General features: G+C 36.3%; 1 protein-coding gene across 1 annotated transcript; it reads left to right on the top strand.

Moving 5' to 3' along the window:
* Positions 1-2,180: 2,180 nt before the first annotated feature.
* Positions 2,181-18,818, top strand: LOC149285439 (extracellular calcium-sensing receptor-like). Its single transcript, XM_089495368.1, has 10 exons — positions 2,181-2,383; positions 4,092-4,386; positions 5,265-6,092; positions 6,949-7,176; positions 7,524-7,663; positions 7,892-8,015; positions 8,855-9,346; positions 17,548-17,775; positions 17,900-18,023; positions 18,796-18,818. Exons 1-10 carry the CDS (start codon positions 2,181-2,183, stop codon positions 18,816-18,818), a joined length of 2,685 nt encoding a protein of 894 aa, XP_089351494.1.
* Positions 18,819-27,301: the final 8,483 nt, after the last annotated feature.

Here is a 27,301-nt window from a genome sequence, read left to right as displayed (position 1 = left end):
GCCGCACCCTAAAAGTTAGGTGCTTTTTTAAAGAAAGTTTTTTATTCTTAGTGTAATAGAATCTGCTAACCCAGATATGCTGCCACTCTGCCCCCCTCCGGGAGATATGCTGCCACTCTGCCCCCCCCGAGATATGCTGCCACTCTGCCCTCCCCCGAGATATGCTGCCACTCTGCCCCAAGATGTGCCCCCCCTTAGACTTACCCTTGCAGACTCCCGGGTGTCTTGCGGTGCTGGCGGGGGACATCTATGCAATATGCTTTAACAATCTCCTTTGCTGGCACTCCCCCCATGGGATGTCCCGGCAAGGGAGATTTTTAAAGCACATCTTGCAGATGTGCCGGCAGCGGAGGTTGTTTACGCGCATCGCCGCAGCCGGTGAACGATAATCTCCCATGCCGGCACTCCCCCCTGTGGAACGTGCTGACAGGGGAGGCTGTCTCAGCTTATCGGAGAGTAGGATGCAGGTCCCCTGCAGCGCTGCGGGGGATCTGTATCCTAACCCTGCTGCTTACTCCGCGCCCGGAACTGCATGTCCCGGGCGTCGGCCGTTACGAATTGCGCATTCCTGCGTCAAACCCCGAATATAGGCCGCACCCCCACTTTAAAGACTTAAAGTGGGGGGAAAAAGTGTGGCCTATATTCGGGCAAATATGGTATTTCTTAAATATTTTATTTTGAACAAAACTTTCAAGATTGATTTTGTTGGTGTGCATGGTTGACTAAGATGGATGCAGATGACGTTTGATAATGATGGACTCTTCTCTTAAAAGAGTAATTGTTCATTAACTATATTAAGATGACAACCATTTGTTAAATAGACATTGACAACGGAATCATAATTTTCACAATGTAGTTTGTCTTTGGGTAAGACCAGTATGTAAGCCATGAATCTGACAAGATGCTGAAAACAAACCAACCCAGGTGGGACTTGGACCCACAATGCGCAGCTCCAGAGGCTGATGCCTTATCCATTTGGCCACCAGGCCTGACTGTCTGTGCTATTTTTTGTAAACATAGCAAATTTTCTATATTTCATAAATGTTTTATTTTGAACAAAACACTTTTTCTAAATTGATTTTCTTGGTGGGGATGGCTTGACCGCTGACTAATATGGGTGCAGATGGTCAACCTTTGATAACGATGGACTCTTATCTAAAAAGACTTGTTCATTATTTATATTAATATGGCAATCATTTTTTAAAAAGACATTGACAACAGCATCCCTATTTTAACAATGTAGTTTGTCTTTGGGTAAGACCAGTACATAAGCCATGAATCTGACAAATCATGCTGGTTCTTCAAGATGCTGAAAATGAACTGACCCAGGTTGGACTTGGACCCACAATCCCCAACTCCTGAAGCTGATGCCTTATCCATTAAGCCACCGGCCCTGACACATGCTGTGTTTTGATTTCCCCCTCTCTTTACATAAGAAATAGATCAAGATTTACTTTGCACATATGATTTATGCAAAAAAAGTATTTACATAAGAAATATATCAAGATGTACATTGCACATATATATTTTATACGATTTCATAAATTAGTCAACAGTCCTATTTTCTGGGTTGTGAGGAATTACCACACATTTCCACCCATAACACCAGTATATCTGCACTTTTAATTATTATTATGGAACAAATTGCTAGTCTTTTTCCCTTTAGACAAAAGGTTATATTTAACTTTATAATTATCTTTCCTGTTCACCCATTTCATCAGCCTCTTACCCTATTATTATCATGCCCTGATATTAAACCAATTGCAGTGTTTTTTTGAACCCATCTTGTCAAAGGTAAAATTGTTTTAATTGTAGGGTGTTCCTAAGAATATCACAGGGTTAACAGTGGTATATAAAGCAACCAAAATACAAACTATTATTTCTAGTAGAAAAAAGAGCCATTTTTCTCATTCTCATTAGTGCATCTCTCATAAACAGGTAAGTGTCTATCACCTGAAACATATGATACTCTTTTACATCCATTCTATATAGGAAAAAAATATTTTACATTTTAAATGCTGCCATATTGTTAAATGATGTCATAACAATATTATTTAACCCAGATCTGATTAGAATAGGTATCAGCATGTATCCACCTTTTTATTAGTGTACATTTACTGTATTTCAATAGGAGCTTTGATGATTTATCTCACCCTTCTCTGAATCATTTCTCCTAGAGAATGATCCTTGCTACAGTGCGACTACTACTTACAGCGGTTCAAGTTTCGAATGCTTTTTTAATGTGTGAGCATCATGGCTTTCCTCTACCTGCTTATGTTAAAGAAGGAGATATTGTCATAGGAGGACTCATTCCTGTACACGAGAAAACTGTAAAACAGAAATTGACTTTAAACGAGAAACCTCCAAGGATAAAATGTGAAAAGTAAGTGGTTATTTTATATGTAATTCAAGTAAAATGTAAATACACATGCTTTATGGAAAACAGTGAGTGAAAGAAAGGGTGGCGAGAGACTAGAATATAAGAGGGAAGAAAGGTACAGAAAAAAACAAACAAATGCAATAAGGAATGCCAGATTCTCAAAGAAGGAAAGAGGATGGGTGGTGTGATGGAGAAATAGAAAAAGATGGAAAAAAAAAAGTAAAGAGGAAAAGAGAAAATAGAAGAAACAGAGTTAGATAAATCTATGCAGAGGAGGGTAATTTAAATATAATTATATATTATATATAATATAATATAATTTAAATAAAGATGAAAGAACGCAATGGGAGGATAAAGAGACATGAAAGGCTGATGTGAGTATTCAAACTATTCCGGGACATGGATCTGAGTACAACATGAAGATAAAATAACACAAACGCTAAGGAAATACAAGAGGAAGCAGAGAAGAAAGAGACAACTAAAAAATTGGCATAAGGTGTTTTGTTTTTAATCTTTTATTGTTCATATTGTTCATTTTGTAATAGTGGTAAGCATTCATGATTCTTGAGAAAGGCTCATTGAGAGCCAAAACGTTGGACCTTTACTAAGCCAATAAACTTTATTAAAAGAAGACTAATCAAACTAATACAGTTGAAATTCAGTTTCTGAATAACTCTGGCTTATCTACCACAAGGTTACACTTCATAACACTTTATATATGATGTGTATTTTTGTTGTATAGAAATTCATGATGGTTTTAAATGAATAGCACAGCATCATTGATTAATTGACTCAATTTATCAAGTGAGATAACATCTTGACCCAGTGTGGGGCAACTCCATGAGGGACAAGTGCAAGTGAAGTATTTATACAGACAATTCATAAACATAGGGTGGGAGATCAATGGAAAAGCCTCCCATTAAAAGCTGTACTCAGTACTACATTATGGAAATTGAAACATACATGGGGTAGGCAGAAAGGTAACCTGAATCTAAGTGAAGACCACGGAATGATTAAAGTCTGAGTCTTTACATCAGGAAAATAGCCATACTAAATGTCCTTAACCATGCAGAAAGATGGCTTCTTAGATCCAGCTTCAAACGGGTTCTTTCACTAGACTTTTTGCTTAAATGTCATTTCTTACTTTCAAGGGTTTTACCTTTTAGATGTGTCTCCTTTTATTTACTATCATTGTACAGATAAGGACCCCCCCTTGGAGATTGCTTCTTCTATTTGTTGAACCTTTACAAGCAGTCACTAGTCAGTAATATGATAATATGAGCCAGTTGGCTGAGCTTTGTGTGTTTTCAATGCATTTAGATCAACTCCATTTAGTGTAATTATTTCCTGACTTTAGCGCCCCCATTATGGCCACACAAACCCAAAGGGGGATGCAACCACAATGGGACGTGGCTGTTTTTGGCGAAGAATTCTACCTATTGCTAGTGTAGCGCTTTTTTGAACATCTACCAAGTCCAGGTGGTCAAACAAACCCAAAGGCTCAACCAGAGAGGGATGAGGGTGTGATTAGTTTTGATAGTTTTGCATATGTCATCATTGAGCATCCACTCCTTGAGCACATTCACTTCACTAGATGGGCTGAATGGTTTCTAAATAAATATATAGACAAAATCGTTATATTTGTTGTGGCTGCTATATGTGTCAGCCATTTGTTATTATAACTGTATTACGGTAAAATTTCTCTCCCCAGGTTTTACACAGAGAAATACCAATATGTCCTTGCCATGCTTTTTGCAATTGAGGAAATAACTGCAAGCTCACTTCTAATACCAAACGTTACTCTAGGATTTGAAGTTTATGACTCCTGTTACTCAGATGCTGCTGCAATAGAAAGCGCCATGAGCTACCTGTCTGGCAAGCAAACAAAGGTCCCAAATTACATCTGTAAGTCAGTACCACCAAAGAGGGCTGCGGTAGTTGGCGATTCCCCTTCATCTGGTTCCATTGCTATAGCAAGAATTCTTGGGCTCACCTTGTTCCCACAGGTAGGATGCAAAAAAATAAAAGAAGCAACCAAACCAATGTTTTCTCAGACATATTTGCAAATACGTATTCAGTCAAACGATATAATATAATATATAATATTTATATAATTAAGTCACACATATAATAAGTAATGTTTTGTTTGCTTGAAGGTGTGGTATGTTAAGATGCTACAATATATGTTTTTTTTTATCTAGTAAATCTAGTAAATAATAGCAAGTTTTTTGTTGGTGACATGATTGTCTGCTAACTAAAGCTTTTAAATGCGTACGTCTGATGTATTTCAGAAAGCAATGTCAAATTTCGCAATATCAAAAGAGGACAATTCTGTTGACTTTGGAAGAAAAACATCTTCCCATCCTTTGGTCATATAGTAAATATTTGGACCCTATGAATCCTCTCAAAATGCACTCTGTGACATGTGTCAGTTAGGTATTGTCCAGAATATGTTTTTTTTCTGTGATGAAGCCGGTATGACCTTTTCAGGCAGCATTCTTATTATTCCTATAATATAAATCTTCTAAGAATTATATTATTGGGAAGACTAGATGGGTCGAATGGTACTTATCTGCTGAAACATTCTATGTTTCTATTTAAGCAGATTACACCACAGGTGGCATCAATGAAATTGATTGATCAAGTAAAATGATCCCCTTTTGTAAGCTTCAAAATTCTACAACTGAAGGGTAGTATTTTACATAAGCTTGCCAACATGTGAAATGTATATGACTAAGAAAAAATGGCTAATGGTTGTCTTTCTTGCAACTAACGTGGTGACCGATTACGAATACAAGAAGGATACAAATACTTTGATCTATGTTTCTACATTTCACATTACGTATCATATGTTTTTAATATTTGATTATGTCATGTTCTGTAGATCAGCTATGCATCAGCTCTACCTTCCCTCGCTGACAAAACCCAATTTCCATCCTTTGTGAGAACCGTGGGTACTGTTGACTCCCAACCTGTTGCTGTTGTTGAGATGATTAAACATTTTAATTGGTCCTGGGTGGGCATTGTATCCTCCAGTAACGACTATGGAGATCAAGGCAGTCAGAAATTGAAAGCAGAGATGGCAAAAAATAGTATATGTGTTGCATTTGCCAAAACATTATTCACTATACCAAGTAAATCTAATGTGGAAGATATTGTCCGTGTTATAAAGAAATCAACAGCCAATGTCATTGTATTGTATGCCTATGCAACAGAGTTAATTGCTTTATTGCAAGCGGTCACTGCCGAGAAAATATTGGGAAAAGTATGGATTGCTGTTGGAAGTTGGCTTCCATCAGCTGTGTTTTCCCAAAAAGATTTATGGGCAACCCTAAATGGAACTATAGGTCTTGCAAAGTACAGTTCAGATATCCCAGGCTTCAGAGATTTCCTATACAGCATCCATCCTTCTAAATACCCCAATGACATTTTTATAAAGGAGTTTTGGGGACATGTATTTGGTTGTAAATGGACTGAAAATAATACAGTCAGCAATACTTCCTCCCATGGATCCATTTGTACTGGCGAAGAAGAGTTAAGGAAACTTGATAGCTCTGTGTATGATACAACAAATTTCCGACTAGCAGTTTCCGTGTACAATGCAATGTATGCCGTGGCACATGCTATACATGATATGATGTTCTGTGAACCAGGAAAAGGGCCATTTTTTAATGGCACATGTGCAGACATTGACAACTTTCACCCCTGGCAGGTATGTAATTGTATTTAGTTCCCAATTTGTGGAACGTGTACCATGTGGGTATGAATATCTGTTATGAGGAAATATGTTCTGGGTACTAATTAGTGAAACAAATGGTCTGGATAGCTGGATGGAAAGTTCCATTCAATGTCGCAGTGAGGAGGATTAAAATATCATAAACTGAAAGTGGAAAGAACTGTGGAAAAAATAAAAAAAATGAAATTTTGCTACCATATTTATACTCCTGCCCTGTCATATATTGTTTCTGGTATATTACTAAGGACCTTCTTCTTTCTGCCTTATTACTTAATCCTAGAATGTCAACTTCCAACAACAGATGATGTCAACTGATTTATGATCAGCATCTACTATATTTTCCATGGATGTGGGGCATTTAATATACTAGGCATTCTTGCTTTTGCCTTTTTCTGCCATGTTTTTTTTCTTATCTCTTGTTTACTTTTCCTTGAAATTATCCTAAAATGATGTCAGAAAAAAATCTTAAAATATTGAGCGCTCTGGAAAAAAATATTTATCCAAAGGGCATTGAGAGCAACAAGAAGCATTTCTATTATTTAATTTTCTAATTATTAGGTTGGCCGCAAAACTGAAACTTCCCACCAACGAGCTGAAACACATTTATGTCATTGTTACATAAAAATCTTCTTAAGACGGGTGGTTTGGAGATTAATTTGAATCCATTGAAACATATTTATTAAAAGCACATATAGGGTAAATGTAGTAGGAACACTCAATTGGTTAGCTATGAAATATGAGCCTCTGATTACAAAGACTTTTTTATTGTATTAGATTATAGTTGTATATAATATTTCTCTAATACTGTGCTTTCTCCAATTTTCCCTTTAAGCTTTTCTATTACATTAAACATGTAAATCTCATGACCACAGCAGGAGAAAGGGTGGCTTTTGATGAAAAAGGTGAACTTAAGGGACTTTATGATGTTTTGAACTGGCAAGTGTCGGGTGATATGAAAGGTGGCCTGGTGAAAATTGGAATCTTTGATGACTGGGGACCCAATGGAAAGAAACTCTTATTAAGTGAAAATGTCATATTATGGGGTGAAAAATACACACAGGTATGATACCATCACACTATAAACCACTAAAATATATAACTATGTATTTATTTTGTAGCTAAGCTATACTTTACATTCTCTAAGTTAGCAGCAACTTAAGCTTGGGCATATTGCCAATGTATCAGACATCTGGATTTTAATGGGTGAAACGTAGCGAGAGGTCCCGCTTGTTCGTATTTCTTTGTGACAATCTGTATTACAATCTACCTGTCATAACTGTGAACGTATTAGAACATTTAAATTTAAAGGGGCACGTAAACTTCCTCAACCTTTTGGAAGACAGCCAATGATTGGTTTCTTGTTCCTTCTAAGAATCATATTCTTTTTGGAATGTTATTGTTAATAAGTTCATTAGTTGGCGGCTATTTTATATGCATTATGCATTTGCTTCTCCATCTCATGATATTCTTGGAGGTGGAGGACTATGGTTTCTAAGCGGCTGTAACTTCTATGGGGCAAGATGGACAGCTGCTCCAGTCACAGAAAGGTAATGCCCTGTTCTTCACTCTGATTACAAAAGTAGAAACAAGATCAGAATAGGGTGCAACGACTGACTGGTTCCCAAACGCTGAGATCTCTAGTTACAGCTTTGTTTAAAGCAAGAAGAAAAGGAGGCAAAAGAAAACAACTTTTGTTTAAAGAAATCTTTTTTTTTTCTAACTTAAACTATGCAGTGAAAGTCCATTGTTATAACTGAAAACTAATATTTTTTTAGGTCCCGACCTCCATGTGTTCTGTCAGCTGTCCTCCAGGTTACAGAAAAGCACCACGTGAAGGTGAACCCTTTTGCTGCTATGATTGTATTCCATGTTCAGATGGAGAAATTTCCAATCAGACAGGTGTGTTCAGTGAGCGTCCAACTTGTTGTATAATACATCATGCTTTATAAGTAAAAACATTCCTTTTTGTCTCCAAAAAGATTTTCCCTACATCAATTTGTATATGTTAAAAGTAATGGTTATAATTCTAAATTACTTCCAGCCTTTTCTCTGAACAACAGAAAAAACAACAACTTGTTTTTAGCTGTGAACACCACATTTTACTTGTTGCTGTAAAAAAACAATTTTCTGAACACGAATCCTCTATTAAGTCAACACAAAAATGAGCGCCTCTGTATTTGCATTGCATTTATTATCATGCATATGATAATCTCAACATAGTTTTTTAGTATGGATAAACTAGTATTAATTCAGTATTTTACTGGGGGAATCATACAATTACAATGTGGCTACTTGCAAATAGTCAATACATCTGATCCCCAGAACCCCCTTTTAACCAGGTGGAGGGCAATAATCACTGTTTTTCTTCCCCTTTGCCACGCACAGTGATGCGGGGGGGGGGGTAATAAAGTATCCTTTAATACATAAGAGCCACCCATGACCTCCTGCACCCCATACCCTACTCATTGGGATGGGCTATAGAAAAGGAGAGCCACAACATCCATCATGAGACTATCCCCTCCCTCTATCACCATACTGTAGGATAGATGTGTATAAAAATAGCAGTGTATAAAAAATAAATTAAAATTAAATTAAAAAAAGCTTCCTAATTCTAATTCCCACATTAAAATGTATTGGTACATAGCATTGAAATAGTTTATCTATTATGTCTCAAAATATTTATTTATTTATTTATATATTTATTTTTACATAACAGCTTTCCTAATGGGCATTTACAGATTGAAAATCATGTTGCTGCTTATAGAATGCTAAATGATATGTTTAAAAAAAATCCTCTTGTTTACTTAGATACAACTGACTGTGTGAGGTGTCCAGATGACCAGTGGTCCAATGTGAATCGAGTAAAATGCATCCCTAAATTAATTGAGTTTCTGTCATATGAAGAACCGCTGGGTATGGCGTTGTCTGGTGTCACTGGAGCATGTTCTGTGCTCACCATTTCTGTGCTCTGTATCTTTATTCGGTTTCGTGATACCCCACTGGTGAAAGCCAACAACAGAAGTCTAAGTTACTTACTCCTGGTGGCTCTTCTGCTCTGCTTCCTTTGTTCGTTTTTATTCATTGGACGACCGTTACCAATAACCTGCCTCATCCGTCAAGCTATCTTTGGTACTATATTTTCGCTCTGCGTATCTTCAATTTTTGCCAAGACTATCACGGTGGTTATTGCCTTCAGTGCTACCAAGCCTAATAGTTCACTTAGAAAATGGGTTGGATCTTCAATCCCCAATTCTATTATTGTTTTTGGTTCCACTATCCAATGCCTGATTTGTACCTTTTGGGTAATTATATACCCTTCATCTCCAGAACTTAACTTGAAAGCATCCAGGGACAAGATAACAGTAGAGTGTACGGATGGTTCAGTAATATTTTTTTATATAATGCTGAGCTTCTTGGGTTTTTTAGCATTTTTAACTCTAGTAGTTGCTTTTTTGGCTAGGAATTTGCCTGATGGTTTCAATGAGACAAAATTTATCACATTTAGCATGCTGGTTTTTACAAGTGTTTGGGTATCCTTCATCCCAGCCTATGTCAGTACTAAGGGCAAATATATGGTCGCAGTAGAAATTTTTGCAATACTATCATCCAGCTTTGGTCTCCTCTGCTGTATTTTTGCACCCAAGTGTCATATTATCATTCTTAGACCTCATATGAACACTAGAGAATTCTTAACATCGAAAACAAATTCGATTGGTAGAAAGTGATAAATGTATTGATTCGATAAGATTGCTGGCCTTTTTTATTTAAAAATATTTTAGTTTACAATGAATAGAATTATATAAAACTGCTGATTGTATCTCCATACTTATCATAATAAATACGTTAAACATTATTTTTCGATTATCTGATGTACAATTACTATTAACCTAAGAAATAATAATTAAAATAGCACTTTGAATACCATAATTCAACGATATTGCCATTTTTTTTAAATGAAGATCACAAATAGGTAACAGTTTACTATAAACAGTGGAACAAAATGTTTTATAGTACTTACTTTTAAAAGTCATCTCCAGTCAACAGATTTTTAGGGCCTTGATTTGCAGTTGATTCTGTTGTTAGTTGTTGGTCACTTTGTGTTTTTTTGTTAAAGTTTAAATTTAAGGTCATGCTGATCGTTTGGCCCAGGGAAATCCCATGCAAGCCAGTTACGACTGCAAATCAAATGGTATAACCTAACACAGTGAAGTTTATGTCTTTCATGGTTACTTCAGATTCTTTGTACCTCTATTTCAATCATTCAACAGCACCCATGGAACCAGAGAAGTACTTGGGATAAAAATAAATGGGGTGTTTGGGACCCCCTGCTGTATGTATGCAGTTGCCCTTTCCAGGGGGCTGGTGAAAGAATGAGTAAACAGTAGATGTGCCCCTTTTTCTGTTTCAGTAACATAGATACAAAAATTTGATGACTGTTGCATAAAATTAAATAAAATATATATTAAATAAAATATATGTTCCACCTTTTTTTTCAACCCTGGCCTCTTAGAAATAATATAATAATTTTAACAGATTTTGCCATAGCCTGATTTATTTTCTTATTTCTTAGACTGTATATTATCGGATTAAGAAATGGTGTCATAACACTGTAGCACAAAGATATTATATGACCGCCCCTCGTGTATGTACTAGAACTCTGGAAAATATATGTGGATAATCCAGATCCATAAAAAAGAGTGAGCACAGCAATATGTGATGAACAAGTTGAAAAGGGTTTCCATTTTCCTTTAGTGGCCTTGATGGAACAAATGGTGGTGATGACACAGGCATAAGATAGTACTGTGATTAGTGCAGTGCTAAGTCCTACAATAGCCCCAGCAGATTTAAGTATCACTTCATTCACAGTGGTATCGGAACAAGAAATCACTAAAAGAGGAGGAACATCACAAAAAAAGTTCAAGACTTTGTTAGCCCCACAAAAATGTATTCGCGAGGTCAGCGCAGTGTGTAGAACAGCATCCGTGAATGCCATAATCAAGCTCAAGGTTATCATTCCATGACAAAATGATTGACTCATAAATGCAGAATACTGAAGAGGATGACATATAGCAACAAGTCTATCGAAGGCCATAAAACACAGTATAAAACATTCAATGGAACCAAAGAAATGGAGAAAATATATCTGCAAAAAGCAACCATAAAAGGAAATCAATTGGTTCTTTGTTATATAATCAGTTAACATTTTAGGAACTGTTACCGAAATAAAGCTCATTTCTAACAAAGCCAGATTGCAGATGAAAGTGAACATAGGATTGTGAAGATGAGAGTTGGTGACCACAATCCAAGTGATGGCAAAATTCCCAAGCATTGTCATGATGTAAACAATCAGAAGGACAGCGAAGAGTGTGCTTTGAAGATGTGGAAAATCTATAATTCCCAAAAGAACAAAAGCATTATCCATAGTTTCATTTTGTACATTTCTCATGTCCATTTAGCAGTTAACTTGCCACCAAAGAACATAAGGAGAGAAAGGATGAACTAAGGTTTGAGTTCCTATAGTAGGTAGGAAAAAAAGAGAGAAGCAGATGAGGCAAAAGAACTATTGTCTGATGTAACAATAGAACTATTGTCTGATGTTTTGTTTAAAACAGTATAGTATGGTTGTTTTACAAATAATTCAAATTTTTAATGCCATTCACCTGTTGCCTCTGTAAGTGAAATTGTTATGTTATATACTACTTGTTATGTCCTGTCCACCCATTGTACAGAGCTATGGAATTTGATGGCGCTATATAAAACAATAAATAATAATAATAAAATGTAATATGTGACATAGTAGGCAATAATTGCAATGTCTTTTACACATTGGATGTATGTTTTGAGCTTGTAGACTTGTACTCATTTAGCAGCGTGACTGTGTGCAAAACCATATTATGACATCACAATATAATCATTATTGAAAAACTTTACCTTTGTGCTGGTGAGGAAAACAATGAAAATCATACACGCTGAAATCACACAGAAACTTGAAATATTAATGCTGGAACTTACATATTTATATATATTTATGTAGTTATATGTATGAAACTGAATATAATTTGTAACTAAAATACGTTAGGCTGGAAGTAACAAGAGTTTGGAAGATAGGAGGTTTTATTTATTTATACAATAGATGGGACAGTCACATGTGTATATTCATGAGGCTATGGGATTTGGATATCAAAATACTGACGATGGGGGATTTCACAAGGGATCTCATTAGCAGCATACCTGCAATATATGGTTTATGCAGTTATAATAATAGTAACATGTAAATCTGCCTGTTTTCAAGACCTTCTTCTCCTTCTGTACCAGTATATCTTAACATATTTTAGTGTTATTTCAGTTGTGTATATTATATATTCATGTTCAGTTATACCTATTATAATAACGTGAGAGAGTGGGAGAGAGCATGAAAGAGCATGAGTAAGGGTAAGAGACAACAAATTTTATTTCCAAATGGAAAAAGCCTTCCAAATTTCATCCAAACAGAAATGGCAGAAATTGTAATTAATTATTTGAAAACAAATGGACCAAAAGGGACTTCCTAGCTATCAAATACATTAAAGAGCATATGATTGTTGGAGTCTCCCTTTAACAAAAGTTAAGGACATCTTGGATCAGTGGCAGTGACTGCGACCGGGCCCTGAAGTTCTGCCAGTCAGGGGGGCTCAAGGGGTGCCGAGCGGTCATTTTCAGCAACCGCTCAGCGCCCTTCTGTCTCCTTTGCAGCCGCCGCCACCTGCCTCAGCGCTGCCCCGACTGCAGTGTTAGGAGCTTGAGTCTGTCTTGGGTGTCGGCGCTCAGCAGTGAAGCCGTGCGCAGCGAGACAGAGGCCTTGCGCCCCCACCACAGGACTGCCCGGTAAGTGACCTACAAAGGGGAGTAGGGAGAGGGTAGATATTGAGAAGGGGGTAGGGAGAGGGTATATAGTGAGAAAGGGAAGAGGGTAGATAGTGAGAAGGGGGGAGAGGGTAGATAGTGAGAAGGGGGGAGAGGTAGATAGTGAGAGAAGGGGATAGATTGGGTTGGGGGGCCACTTAACAGATTCTCGCACCGGGGCCCTGAGGCTTCTAGTTATGCCCCTGTCTTGGATGTATATTTGGGCCTCCTGATTACAATATAAAATAATAACAGTCGTGTATTCTGGCCTAGAGCAGCAGGTGTGGTGGGTGGGTACTAGTGAGACAAGGGTAAGAGCAATGCCCCCTTTTGTCCTTTAAGGTGACTCTGTTTTTTCTATATCAGACCTTTCTGATATGCCCAACTCAAGTTATGAACCATGCACCTTTCCATTTATCAGGAGAAATAATAGAATATGTTCATACAGGCTCTAAATCCACAAATCTAATCCCAATGCCTGTTGTTTCACAATTTGTTTTAATTTTCAGCCCATAAGAAGGAAGGCCAATTATCATGTCAGACGATTAAATCTACACAGGCCTTATCTCCTAGGACTAGTCATCTCCAGTTGTGGTTAATGCTCGCTTCACATAGAATGGTATTGTCTCATGGCATAATTCTGTTAAAGTGACCTATGATACCCTCAAAATTAGCACAGCGGTGGAAATAAATGATGTTCTTTGTTAGAATATTTCCCAATAGTTATCCCCCAAGGGTTAAAATAGTTTTTTAAAATCATTTTGAAATAATTAAACTAATTGTCTGTAATCATCCTTCTAAATGGCCCTCAATTATGTTGCCACAAATCCATCCTCCAGCCTATTGAATCTTATCTATACAACATTTATAAATACTCAACATTCATGCTCCAAGATGCTTTGATTCCATCCACCACCATGCACTTCTCAAATATTTAGAAGATTAGGAGATCTTAATATTCTTTTTTAACTATAGAAGCATGACCTTTATGATACATGATAGATTCGAAGATCTCCAAATGAAATTACCATAAGTACTTGTGTTCCTTGCACTTATAGCTGTTGTCCAGGAGTCTACACAAACGGGGTGTCGTCTGGAAAAACAAAACATAGACTCTTTTTCAAAGGAAGGAGATATTGTGATTGGAATAATCACTTTAATTCATTCTACGATTTTTCAACCCTATGTAACCTACCTTCAAAAACCACCGGCGGCCACCTGTGAGGGGTAAGGTGAATAAAATATTTGTAGAAGACAAATACAACTTTGCCATCAAAGCAAAACAGTTGTATATGTTACATTTCCTTTTTTAAAACTATATACTGAAAAATTTATTTATACGTTTAAAAATCATTGTATTTGATACAGTTAAGGTAGGTTAGTAATAATAACTTGATTCCAGCAGAAATACTTATGAAAAGATATAAAAATGCCCCAATTGCCCCAGCTGAAATTTTATTCTGGCAATCAAAACACAAATAACTTACAGAAACACCATAGAAATACTTTACTCTCTGAGTAAGTCAATTCTACCAAAAACGCAGAAGATTCTTACATTTTCAACCTAATAATTTATCATTTTCATGTAATTTATTGTATGATTACAAACTGATATTGGTTATTATTTTAATTATTTGTCTTTACCCTATTTTCTAAAGATAAATGTACAATTACAATACATTTTTTTAATTCATATCTGAGCTATAATTCTTACAGGAATAATTCATTTGAAATAGCATACAATGCAGAAAATGCATGTATCTATGTCATTTATGTGAAAAAATATATAATATAATTAATAATATAATATGTAATTTAGAAAAAAAAACTTTGATAGCAGAGTCCATTATTCCATTAGGATGTTTATAACTGGTCAAAACTGATGTGGCTATCAATTGACATTGTTATGGGGAAACAAATAATTCAACCCAACTTGTATCAAACAATGGAAATGCAATTTATTGTGCCAGAAAGAAAGAAATTAAAAGTGACGAGCCAATACAGTGGCTTAGAAAGTCAATTACCAAAGTAATGGGTTACTTCTACATCCAAAGTTGGACAGAATGAATTATTAAATAATTATAAATGTGTTCAACATTTCATAGAAAGTATTTCTGCTTTTGTAAAACACTTCTAACCAAAGGTTCTATAGTTTTCTTACCAGATACTACAGAGATGTGCTGGGGATCATATTTGCAATTGAGGAAATAATCAGAATATTAACATTTTGCCAAATTTGACCTTGGGCTTTGATATATTTGACTCCTGTGTTTCTGAGTCCAGAGCTATTCAAGCAACGATGATGCTTTTATGGGAAAAGCATGAACCGACTTATACATCAAAGGAAAGTTGGAAGGAGCCATTCTTTGTTGGGATTGTAGGAGACTCCATGTCAACTTTATCTATTCCAATTGCTAGGTTGGTTAGTCTTTGCAATTACCCACAGGTAAGAAATATATAATTAACATGGAAAAGAGTAAGGAAATGTAAACATAAATGTTCATATTAACTTTTTAAGTGGAACTTAAGTTAAATGTTAAGTGTTAAGTACTTAGGAAAAATGTAAATAGAATTATTTATTTAGGAATATGACAAAATTACGCCTGGGAATAAGCATATTATTTAATTAAAACAATACTGCTTTAACACCTTCCAGTACCTACTGATAGGGTTGAATTGGCTTAAACGCTATCATAAGAGAAATTTATAGTAAAAGTTGTAACTGGTGACTTTCCTTAAAAAAATGATAATATTAAAATTTGATTGTCTTTCTTTTGAATATCTTGAACTTGATATTCCAAAAATATAGTTGTAGTGGCAAAGTTGTAGATTAATTATTTAGCATTCTTAAATAGTTAATTAGATAATATATGATAAATACCAGGCAGCTATTGAAGGATCTCTACTCTATTTAGAGATTAATTATGGTTGTCTGTAGACAAAACATTTGAAAAATCTGAAATCAGTGTTGTTATTCAGATAAACACAGAAATTATGGGGCGCAGATATATAAAAGGAAAAAAAACACCTAAAATAAAATATAATAATGTCTTTAATAATAAATATGGATATACAATAGTGTAGAAGTATATATATATATAAATCAATCTGACCAGCAAAAAAAGGAGAGAACTTACATTAAGTCCAAGCACCCAAAGTGCATCACTGCGTAGATGTGAACAAACCACTGGTTCTGGAATAAATAAAGTTCAAATGAGTCCTTCCAAACGCGTTTCGCCAATTGGCTTCTTCAGTAGAAGTGTTCTCAATTCGGTAAGTCATTATTATTCAGATGCTGTTTTGACAATTTGTTTAAATGTGCAAATTACATTTTTATATATAAAAAATCTCATAAAGCAATTTTAGAAAGTTGTACGATAAGAAACAATTAAAATCAATAAATACGTTGATTGTTTTAATGTTCATTTCAGATAAGTTTTGGCGCATTTGATCCAACTTTGAGTGATAGACACCAATTTCCCTCTTTTTTGAGAACTGTACCCAGTGAGAATATACAAGACAAAGCAATATCCTAATTATTGAAACACCTTGGATGGACATGGGTTGGCATTTTGACAAGAGATGATGATTTAGGAGAATTAGCTGGTCAACACTTAAAAGAAGAGATTGCTAAAAATGATGGATGTGTTGCGTTCTTGGAGAAAATACATTTTCGATATTCTCCTAAAAGGATTAAAAGGGTAGTTGACATAATTAGCAATTCTACAGCTGTTGCAGTTGTTGTCTATTGTGAAGAAATGCACATGAAACCACTTCTGGAGATGATGTCTGTCCTAGGGAAGAAGGGGAAAATCTGGATATACACACTCGGTTTTACCTTTATTCCAGGGGTATTTTCAGGAAGTTCCTCCCAGCTATTAAATGGCTCCATTGGGATGGTCCTACATAGCGAGACTTTGCCTGGGTTTGACAATTACCTCCAGTCTCTTCATCCAACAAAATACCATAATGACATATTTGTAAAATATTTTTGGGAGATGGCTTTTGATTGTGAGTTGTATAAAAATGACTCAACTTCAAAAGTGCAAACCACCAGAAATAAAAAAGAATGCACCGGGGAAGAAGAACTAGCTGGCATGGTAACTTTTGTTTGAACTGGAGGATTTAAGTTATACCTTCCAGGCATATCTTGCAGTATATGCGTTTGCCTATGCACTTCATGATCTACTGGACTATAGGAATGACAAATCATTTTGTGATTCCAGGATGTGTACAAAAGAAAAAATATTGCCCTGGGAGGTACAAATGTATATCAACCTTTCTCTCTCTCTCTCTCTCTCTCTCTCTCTTTCTCGCTATCTCGCTATCTCTCGTTCTATCTCTCTCGTTCTTTCTCTATCTCTCTTGTTCTTTTTCTCTCGTTCTTTCTCTATCTCTCTTGTTCTATCTCTCTCGTTCTATCTCTCTGTCCCCCATCTTGTGTCCCATGCATCATAACAATGATTAAGAGATCTGTTCCTACATGGTCCCTCAGAAGTAACATACTAGACATACTAGAAATGCTGATCAAGATTTCTTATATTTACAGATTTATTGGCATCTGAGAAATGTGAACTTCAAGACCCAGTCTGGAGATGATATATTCTTCAATGATATGGGGGAAATTCCAGCAATGTTTGATTTAATGAATCTGCAGATATTTCCTGATAATACATATCAGCTCAAAAAAGTGGGGAAATATGATTCTCAAGCAACAATAAGTGAACAGATCAGTCTGGATATTACGTTTATAATTTGGAATCAAGAACATACACAGGTCGGTTAACTAGTGATTTTTTTAGATTTTCAGTGAAGTAAATATGATAAAGAACAGTTTCTGGTGTGCAATGGATGTTTGAATGTGAGAAATCCTACTCCTTTTCTACTTTTCTAATTTGTAGATGCCCAAATCAGTCTGCAGTGAAAGTTGTCGACCAGGATATCGAAAAATCTCCATTAAGGGGGAGCCAGTGTGCTGCTTCCAGTGTGTTCCCTGTTCAGCTGGGGAAATCACCAATGAGACTGGTAAGCAGCATCCACGAAAACCCTAGGCCCTTAAACTGTGCATGCACAAGGGGGCTGTCAAGGGGAGCATGGAGCAAGTAACCCCGGAGCTGCTCTGATTTAGAGGTTTTGGGTCAAAACCTTTTGATATGTTTCAGTCGTAATTCTACAAATAGCAACCAGAACAACCAGGCCTTCAGATAATGAATGAATGGATCCGTTCTGTACGTTTTCTCTCTGTAAATGTGGTTCATAGTAGTGGGCACGACGTTGCCTGGTAAATGTGTTTTGGGCAGCATTATTACTGGGCCATGTAGCTTGGCTTGCCCTCAGCAATGAAAGTTGCCAGCCCTCTCTTGTGTGTTTGTGTAAGCTAATACTAATAATAGTTTTCTAATTGTCATTTAAAGTTAATCGTTAAATGTTAGCCACATTAGCATAATTGTATTAGCGCTTCTCCTTTATTACAGTTAATGTATAGTTATATTAAGCCATACTTAGGGGTTCCTTGACAACCTTTGGAATATGATGATCCTGAGGTATATTGTTTGTTAATTCTGTCACTACACTAATGATAGTTGTCAGAATTATTAGTTTGGGTTGTTTTTTTACTTATTCTAGATGCAACCATTTGTTTAAAATGCCCTGAAGACCAGTGGCCCAACAAAAATCAAGATGGCTGCCTACTGAAGATGATTGAGTTCTTGTCTTATGAAGATACCATGGGCATGGCTATAGCTGCAGCTTCTGTAACATTCTCCTTGATTACTCTGTTGGTTTTGTGTATTTTCAGGAAATACTCAGAAACCCCAGTAGTGAAAGCCAACAACCGAAACATCAGTTATATGATCTTGATATCCCTTACTGCTTGTTTTCTTTCAGCTCTCATATTTATAGGTTATCCTGTGCCCATCACTTGCTTATTGCGTCAAACTATTTTTGGGTTAACTTTTTCCATAGTGGTCTCAGGGATGCTGGCCAAAACTACTACAGTCATTTTGATCTTCAAGTCCACCAAACCTGGAGCTATGGGCAAACATTTTGATTCCAAGGTCTCAATGATTATAATCTATTGTTGTCCGTTCTTGCAGTTTGTCATCTGTTTGCTTTGGCTTGCAATATCTCCTCCTTTCCCTGAGCTAAACACAAGGGCCACATCAGATATTATGATGGCAGAGTGCAATGAAGGATCCAATCTGTTTTTTTACAGTATGTTAGGCTATATGGGAGCTTTAGCTATCACAATAATCATACCTGGGAATATTCCAAATGAGCTAATCATTTATTAAGATTATATCTAGTGACTCACAAAATTGACTTGTCATTATTTAAAGATACATTTAATTGGGTTGGATACACTCATGCATGAATATCAACCATAACATGCTGGAAGCAAATGCAGAAGACCAGCAGCAGGCTGGCTTCCTCTAAACTATCCTTCCAGGTGAAGTTGCTTGAGGGAACTGGCCTGAATAAACGTTTAATTGTCCTACCTTTCCCGTTCTTAGTCTGGAGATTTGTTTGTTTCTTCTTTCAACCTTCTCCTTCTTCCTACTAGATGCCTGTATTGGGAATGTAATTTACTGCGGTTGTCATCTTTCCTTTTTTCTTATTTTCAAACTCTGCAACACTATAATTTTTTTGTATTCTATCAATCCTTTTCTTTAAACAATCCCTTTTATTAAACCTATTCATTAGCAAACAGCAGATTTTGTTTTAAAGAAAAAATGATCAATTTTAATCAAAGAAGATAAATTGTATTGAGCCAACATAGAAAAAAAGATGTAAGGTCCCATCAACTGAAGAATTAACCAGACTTTTATACACGCATAGATGACGCATGGTGATTGGAGTACTTATTTATTTGGAGTTGCACCGGACTCTCTCTTTTAATGCATAATCCTTATTTTTTATTTTTTTTCAATATCAGCGTCCTTTTTAATTAAAAAAAAACTTTTTTTAGTTTAGCTTTATTATCTGCTTTGCCCTACATTTCCGGATATACAGGACGATAAAGTGACATACACACCTAATATAATACAATATTAAAATTAAATATTTAGTAAATAAAGATTAATTAATGATATTATCCTTATCTGGTAGAGGCTGTCGCTGTGGTATACAGACTGGGTAAGTTGAACATTGATTTAGATTCTTGAACACTGACCTCTGCTTGTGATAGTTGCTGGAAATACTTTGAAACCCTATCTCACTTTTATGTTTGCAGATCTCTCTCTGCTGGGAATTCACAATGTGAAAAAAGTAACTAAACCAACAAAGGATAGAATCTGCATGAAATGACACACGTTTGCCTTAATATAGTACTATTAAAGTATCTAAAGAAACAAACATTTGTTTATAAAAATAATCTAATGTGATTGAGTACAAAAGGGGTTAAAATATTTGCACAAATTAGATATTTTGTTGTTTGTTCTTTAAGGCAAACTCCTCATTTGGTTTAAATGACAGGAAATCGAGAGCAATCACATTCAGACCTACCATGAAAAAGGAAGACCATCTTAGCTAAAGTCATGGTTGGGCCATCTTTGGAGGGGCAAGGTTCGATCCACAATGTGGAGTCATAACACAGTGGGATACTAAAGCCTATAACTCCCGTGGCAGAGAAACTTTCCAAAACAGCTGAACAGCTCACTGGTGGAAGCTTGTGCCGCCAAACATTCTGGTGTCACTTATTAAGATATTATTTACGTAATTGCTACTCGATTGGGTATTTCTCAGTTGCTTCAGGGAGCCTCAAATAGCTTCAGGAAAGTTTATTGAGAAGGAAAGTGAATGAGTATGAGGGATTGTGAGAGAATGTGTGAAAGAATAAGAGTGAGTGAGAGATTGAAAAATACATAATGCAAATGAAAAATCAGAGCTCTCTGCTTTGTTGAGGTTTGCCTTCCTTTGACAATTTAATTAAAATTTGTACAAATCTGAATGGACAAGTCTACAAAAAAGGCTGACTAAAGCAGGTTAACCTTAAAAAAATGAAAAAATAATTAACAGTCTCTCAAGGCCTTAGGTTTCAATTAGAATTTAGAAACAGAATGTTATACCAGTGGAGCAAATGACCTTGCATATTTTTATTCTTTCAAATAACATGGTTTTAAACAGGAAACAATTGCTAGATATCAGATGCTATGGGAGATAGGACAATGTACCCCTTCAGGTTTCTTTAATTACCCTCTGTCCCACCTCAAGGATTGGGAAAACAGGAGGGTAATTGTCGGCCCTTCCTTGGTTGATGTGTATTGTGGGGGGCATTCACATCAAACTGGGTTTTGCCTAAAACATGCAAAACTTAAAATCAGTTAGTAAATCTGTGAGTTGTATTGGAATTGTTAGCTCTCGAGAGCATGCAAATAAAGTCAAATCTGGTTAGTTGTGTTAACCCTTAACTTGACAAATATTTGCGTACTCTACATGATCCCTGAGAGGAGGGGTTAACTTGATATTTTTATGTACCTTTGACTTGTGGTTGCGTGATGTTATCGTAGACAACCCTATGGACAATGACCATTAATAGTATGTAGTATAATACTATGTCCTTGGTACAACCAATGTTGCTCAACTGTCTTGAGATTCCAATACAGTCAAATAAGAAGTTTGATGAAAAAATTAAGATATGGAAGTAACTCAGCATAAATGAACATGTTGTTGTCATTGTTGTTAACACATTCTAATAATAATATTACATATTTGTGATATGTGAATTTCAACACTGTTGTCTTATCCCAGTCGCATAGACAAACACATCATATAATACTGCCTCAAATAAACCAGCCCATGGAACACTCTATGATGGTTTATAGGGAAAGTGACTTCATTAGATCAAACAGGATTTTATTAGCTCTACAATAAGTACATTCAAGAAATGGCACATAAAAATCACATGAGTGATTTATTGGAACAGTATGAAACACAAATCAGCTCCACAAACAATGCAATACATTTAAAGTGCAATTTCTTCTTGGCTGTATATTAAAAAGAGTTTCCTCTTTGTGCAAAAACATTTCTCCAGAAAGTGGCCTTTTTTCTTCAAAGATATAATATGAAATTGACTAATTATAAAATATTCTGTAATACCAATTATTACATGCCAACATTCCCTGTGTTTTATATTCTAAACAACTGGGGAATTATTAAGCTAAATATTACAATGTTGTTGCATCTTATAAGAATCTGTCGCTGCACTGCAAATAAATCAAACATATAATAACATGATAAACATGATAATGACCTATCAATTCTCAAAAACATTATCGTCGAGTATCCTGACATTTCTAGCTTTTTATATACATGTCCAATTTTGGCTACATCAGTGATATAAAGGATAATCGAAAAGTAAGGCAAGTGTTCATTTTTACATTTAGATTTCCCTTTTAACACATTTTATTATCCTAAAAAAAGAAATGTAGAGTATATAGAAGACATGTTGCTATATTCCATATAGTCATATGCATTAGTTGCACAAATCAGATGAACAACACCGAGTGGAGGGTTCAAAGATTCTCATTGTTTGACAATTGGCTTCAGTGGCACATCCGCGAGTGAATATTACTAGGAGGGAGAGAGAAAAAACATAAATAATGGTTCCGATAACTATTTGATCTAAATTGTATATTGTAAACAAAACTATTTATATAGTTAAAACACAGCTTTTGCTCGGGCAGCTTTTTCTTGTGTTAATTAGCACAGATGTACAACTATTTTGTAAATGGTGAATGTAAAATGTAAAGTACAGCCAAGCTGTTGGACTGTTGTTGTTATTGGACTCTTTTACAGCCAAGCTGTTGGACAAGGCATCATGAGACAGCCCGGAAGAAATGGAAAGCCCAGGTGACACTTCAGGTTGGAATATTGCATCAGACGGAGCCACTCTTTGATAATGACGTGTATAAGCCATAATACGGCACAGTGGGGATAATTTATGATTGTACTTACAGATTGGTGAACTTTTCAGCATAACAAAGCACCGGTTTGCGGCTCCACTACATGTTTGTGTTCTTCTTGCTGAACAAGGGCCGGATCCAGTGCATGATGACTGCCAGCATTTCAGCGCATCAGCTGTAAAAATAAATACATGTTTAAATATATGTTTATCTTTAACCATTGCCTTAACCCCTTCATGACATTAGGAAATGCCTTTAAGCTTTTTAAGGTCCTTGATTAAGCATAACAGCACTCAGAACGTGGGCTTGAACTCGCTTAAAGGGGTAAGTAGAGATCCCATATGATCTATCCAGACCCTGCTGGGATCTCTGATGACCCCCCCCCCTTGTTGGTTGATCACTATAGAACCCTAACAGCCATGAAAATGAAAGTAAAATAAGGAGAAATTGGGTTAAAACTTACAATAAAATATGTAAAATATATGGTCCCTAGTATATGGACTGCCTAGTACCTAATTACATAGCATTTCTCATTAGCATTTCTCCAGTGCATATGTAATTATCTCAAAGATTCAACACCAAAAAGAATTTCAGTGATGTATTTTGGATTAGAGTTTCTGTTCAACTGTAGAACTTTATAGGGAAAAAAACTACAGAAACAACACTATAAATATTATATAAAAAAACTGCGCTGTATAAATAAATAGTAAAGAAAGACAGAAAGAAAATCAGGATGAGACAGAGACTAAGGGTTGTATTACTAGGACTAGGTTTAATGAGGAACTCTCTGTTACATGAAGTTGAAGGGACTTCAATAATGTCATTTATCATAATTTTACCCCTATACCCAGAATAATATACTAACCTTGGATGATGAACGCTCCAATAATAAGTACGACAACAAATGCTTTCATCTTGAGTGCGCGGGATATGTTTCAGCTACTACTGCTGCTTATCTGCTTGTATTCTGCCTTTCTGGTTCTAATGCTTCTTTATAAAGCCTCCGTCTGCCTGCTTTTGTTTGCACTGGAAAATAACGGCAAGCACACTCCACGCCTTCCTTTCTTTTAGTGTTGACAGAAAAACATATTTTTGGGTCAAACTTAATTCCAGTCAAGGGCACCTTTGCTTCATTAAATATGAAAAAAGTTTTCACATGTATTGCTGGTAAAATATTTTAAACAGACAGTATCAGCATAAGGTATTCGGTTATTATTTATTTGTTTTTAAATAATAGCCCAGTATATTTTTTTATGAAAAGAGCTGTTTCATTCTATTTATTATAATAATGGTAATATGGGTTAAAGCTGTAATGTAACTAATTGTAGTCAACATGGGAACGGGTCTAGACAAATTGGTACAATATACACAATGTCTAAAAAATGTTACCATTTAGCTTAGTTATGAGCAATTCTGATTTGCCAGGAATGTAACAATTGTTAGTGTCCTACTTTTTGTGACATCCTCAATTTTTTGGGAAAGTACAAAATAGAGCCTGTCCCACTCTCCCAGTATCCTCATGATCTATAGCCCCATAGAACATGCCCCATACATATACAAAGCCAACCTTGCAGCACCCCACAGGTTAAAATATTCCTCCAACCCACATAGTAACCTCCCAACCCCATACCTCTCAACATTCTAGTCTGGAAAGGTGGGCCACTCCCCACCCCTTTCTGGTGGAGACCTACTTCTCTCCCCAGGGTTGTACGCACTCTATTTTCCTGCAACAATCCCACCCTTTACCTTCATGCCCAGCACGATGGGTCCCAAGAAAAGACCTGCATTGTGGAACCTGCTTACCGCTTTGCAGTCCCATGATTGAGACTATAAAATGCGAATGGGGGAATGCAGCTGTTGCTCTTAATGAAATATATCACCCCGGTTTTTAGGTAAAAATGAAATTTTAAACTACAGCTAAATGCATGACCCATAACCCGTTGGCACATATACCTATAGACAAGGCCAGACTAGGGAAGAAAAGCAGCTCTGGTACTTTAAATGTGCATATCAACACACCAGACCAGCTCACCATACATTTGCCCAGTTTACCAAATAGCCAATCCGGATCAGACTACAGACAGGACTCAATTCTGAATTCTTTCATTAGAAAAAGTAACGTGTGCATTTGAATGTACATCAGACCTGGCAGCAAAATAGCTGCTGCAAAAGCATTGTGGTTCTTCTTTGCAGGAGGATTTAGACAGAGTTGGGGACTGGGCGGGAAGTGTCAGATGAGATTCAACATAGATAAATGCAAAGTTATGCATTATGGTAAAAATAATAACAATGCAGCCTACCCTATGAATGGAATATCCCGGGGGGAAACTACCAATAAGGACTTAGAAAAAATGGTAGACAACAGACTTGGCAAAAGTGTGCAATGCCAGCAAGCAGCTGCAAGGGCCAAAAAGGGACAATTTTGGCATGCATAAAACAGGGTATTGATTCACGGGAGGAGGATATCATCTTGCCTCTGTACAGGGTCAATGGTAAGACCTCACCTTGAATATGCGGTACAATTCTGGGCACCGGTCCTTAAAAAGGACATTATGGAACTAGAAAAAAGTGTAAAGGAAGGCTACAAAATTAAGAAGGGGATTTGAAGATAATAGTTATGAAGAGACTAAAAAAGTTAAAATGATACTAGAAAAACACCTGTCTTAGAGGGGATATGATCACATTATATAAATATATGCAGGGCCGATATAAAGAGCTCTTTCAGTGACGTACATTAACAGAAATGTACAAAGAGCAAGAGGTCACCCTCTGATACTGGAAGAGCGGATATTTCATAGACAACAAAGGAAGGGATTCTTTACAGTAAGGACAATAAAGGTATGAAATTCACTGCCAAGGGAGGTGGTGTTATCAAATACAAGAGATGCCTTCAAAAGGGGTCTGGATATTTTTTAGAAAGGCATGCCATACAGGGATATACATAGAATAACATTAATATTTTAGAGCTTCATGATTCAAGGAGAAATCCAATTGCCTTTTGGAGTCAAGATGATTTTTTTTCCCCCTGATGGCAGAATTCAATGTAGCTTATTAAGGTTTCTTTGCCTTCTTTTGGATCAAGAGTAGGAAGGTTAGGTAGAAGGGTTAAACTTGATGGACTTAGGTCTTTTTTCAACCTTATTTACTATGTAACTATGTTCTAAATGCTGGAATATATATTGCCTTCCCAGTCTCCCCTAGCCTTTTTTTCTCCTGGCATGCGTAAGCCACACTGTACATAGTTTCTAGCTGCTAAAAAAATCCAGTGAGTATCCCTTATCCAAAAATCTCAAATCATCCATTTTTTTCAAATAAGGGAAATTCAGATAAGGGTTATTCAAGACTGAGAGGGTACAAGAAAGAGGTGTCTGACCTCCCCTGTAGTCAGTAGATCTTTTTCCCACCTGTTTTTCGGATTCTCTCTGCTGGCCACGCCATCGTTCAGGCTTCTCTCCGTGATCCTAGAGCACTTCCAGTCCATTGTTTGTGCTTCCCCAGAGCACTTCCGCTACCCATTCTAAATAAAGTCATCTGGAGAATCCTGAACAACAAAGCGGACGCGAGTTGGGAAGACAGATCCGTTATTCGAAATTATCCCTTATCCTTCTGGTCCCAGGTATTTTGGATAATGGATACTCAACCTGGATCTTCATAATGGCAACTATAGAAAACAGTACCAGGAATATTGTGCTGCTTCATTAGGTTAAGTAACATTTGTTACTAAACACAGAAACTGGAGATAAGAACCACTTGACCCATCTATGTTTCCCCTGCAGTAAAACAGACTCCTCATTGTAACATTTACAGGAATTACCTTATTCAGATCATGGAAAACATTTCACAATCCCTCGTTCTTTTGTTTACTGATCTCTTTGTGCTGGGAAATTCCCTTTGTCCTCTGAGATGTTTAACTTCACAGAACATAGGGAATGAGTTCATAACTGATAGGTTTTGTGATTGCAGCAATTACAACCTGAACAGTGCGTACAAAGTTCAAATATCCTTTCATCTAATAACACACATTACATGACTAGTTTTTACCGTTTATACAATGGTTATTGTGTTATAGAATACAATCATATATATAGTTACTGTTAAAGCAACCAATATTTGGATGCCATTAGAAAGTGGACTTTCAAAGGACTTTTATAACTTTTAGCATACCAAAGTTATTTTTTTTAAATTACTTTTAACATTTAAGAGTTGGATGTAACTGTATTCCGCGAATATTCGTCTGTTCCTGTTAAGGGGTTAATACGGGGTTAACGCGTACCGCAGCAGCTCTGGCGCCAGGAGTTTAAATGTCCGTATGAGCAACTCTATTGGTCGTCAGCAGAGGGCTCGTCTGCCATCAACCAATAGGGTCGCTCGTACAGAATTTTAAACTCCTGGTGCCGTAAC

Source organism: Sceloporus occidentalis, unplaced genomic scaffold, assembly GCF_023333645.1.
Source record: "Sceloporus occidentalis isolate IW3139 unplaced genomic scaffold, rSceOcc1.0.p SCAF_79, whole genome shotgun sequence".
Lineage (NCBI taxonomy): Eukaryota > Metazoa > Chordata > Lepidosauria > Squamata > Phrynosomatidae > Sceloporus > Sceloporus occidentalis.
Note: the sequence above shows the minus strand (reverse complement) of the source record. Positions and strands in the feature narration are given on the sequence as shown.

What these genes read in the sequence shown, in the direction of transcription:
- LOC149285439 (XM_089495368.1), top strand. Translation starts at nt 2,181, where the DNA reads ATGATCCTTGCTACAGTGCGACTACTACTTACAGCGGTTCAAGTTTCG. An exon ending in CCAAGGATAAAATGTGAAAA is followed by an intron (nt 2,384 to 4,091) that starts GTAAGTGGTTAT and finishes TTCTCTCCCCAG; the next exon opens with GTTTTACACAGAGAAATACC. An exon ending in GGCTCACCTTGTTCCCACAG is followed by an intron (nt 4,387 to 5,264) that starts GTAGGATGCAAA and finishes CATGTTCTGTAG; the next exon opens with ATCAGCTATGCATCAGCTCT.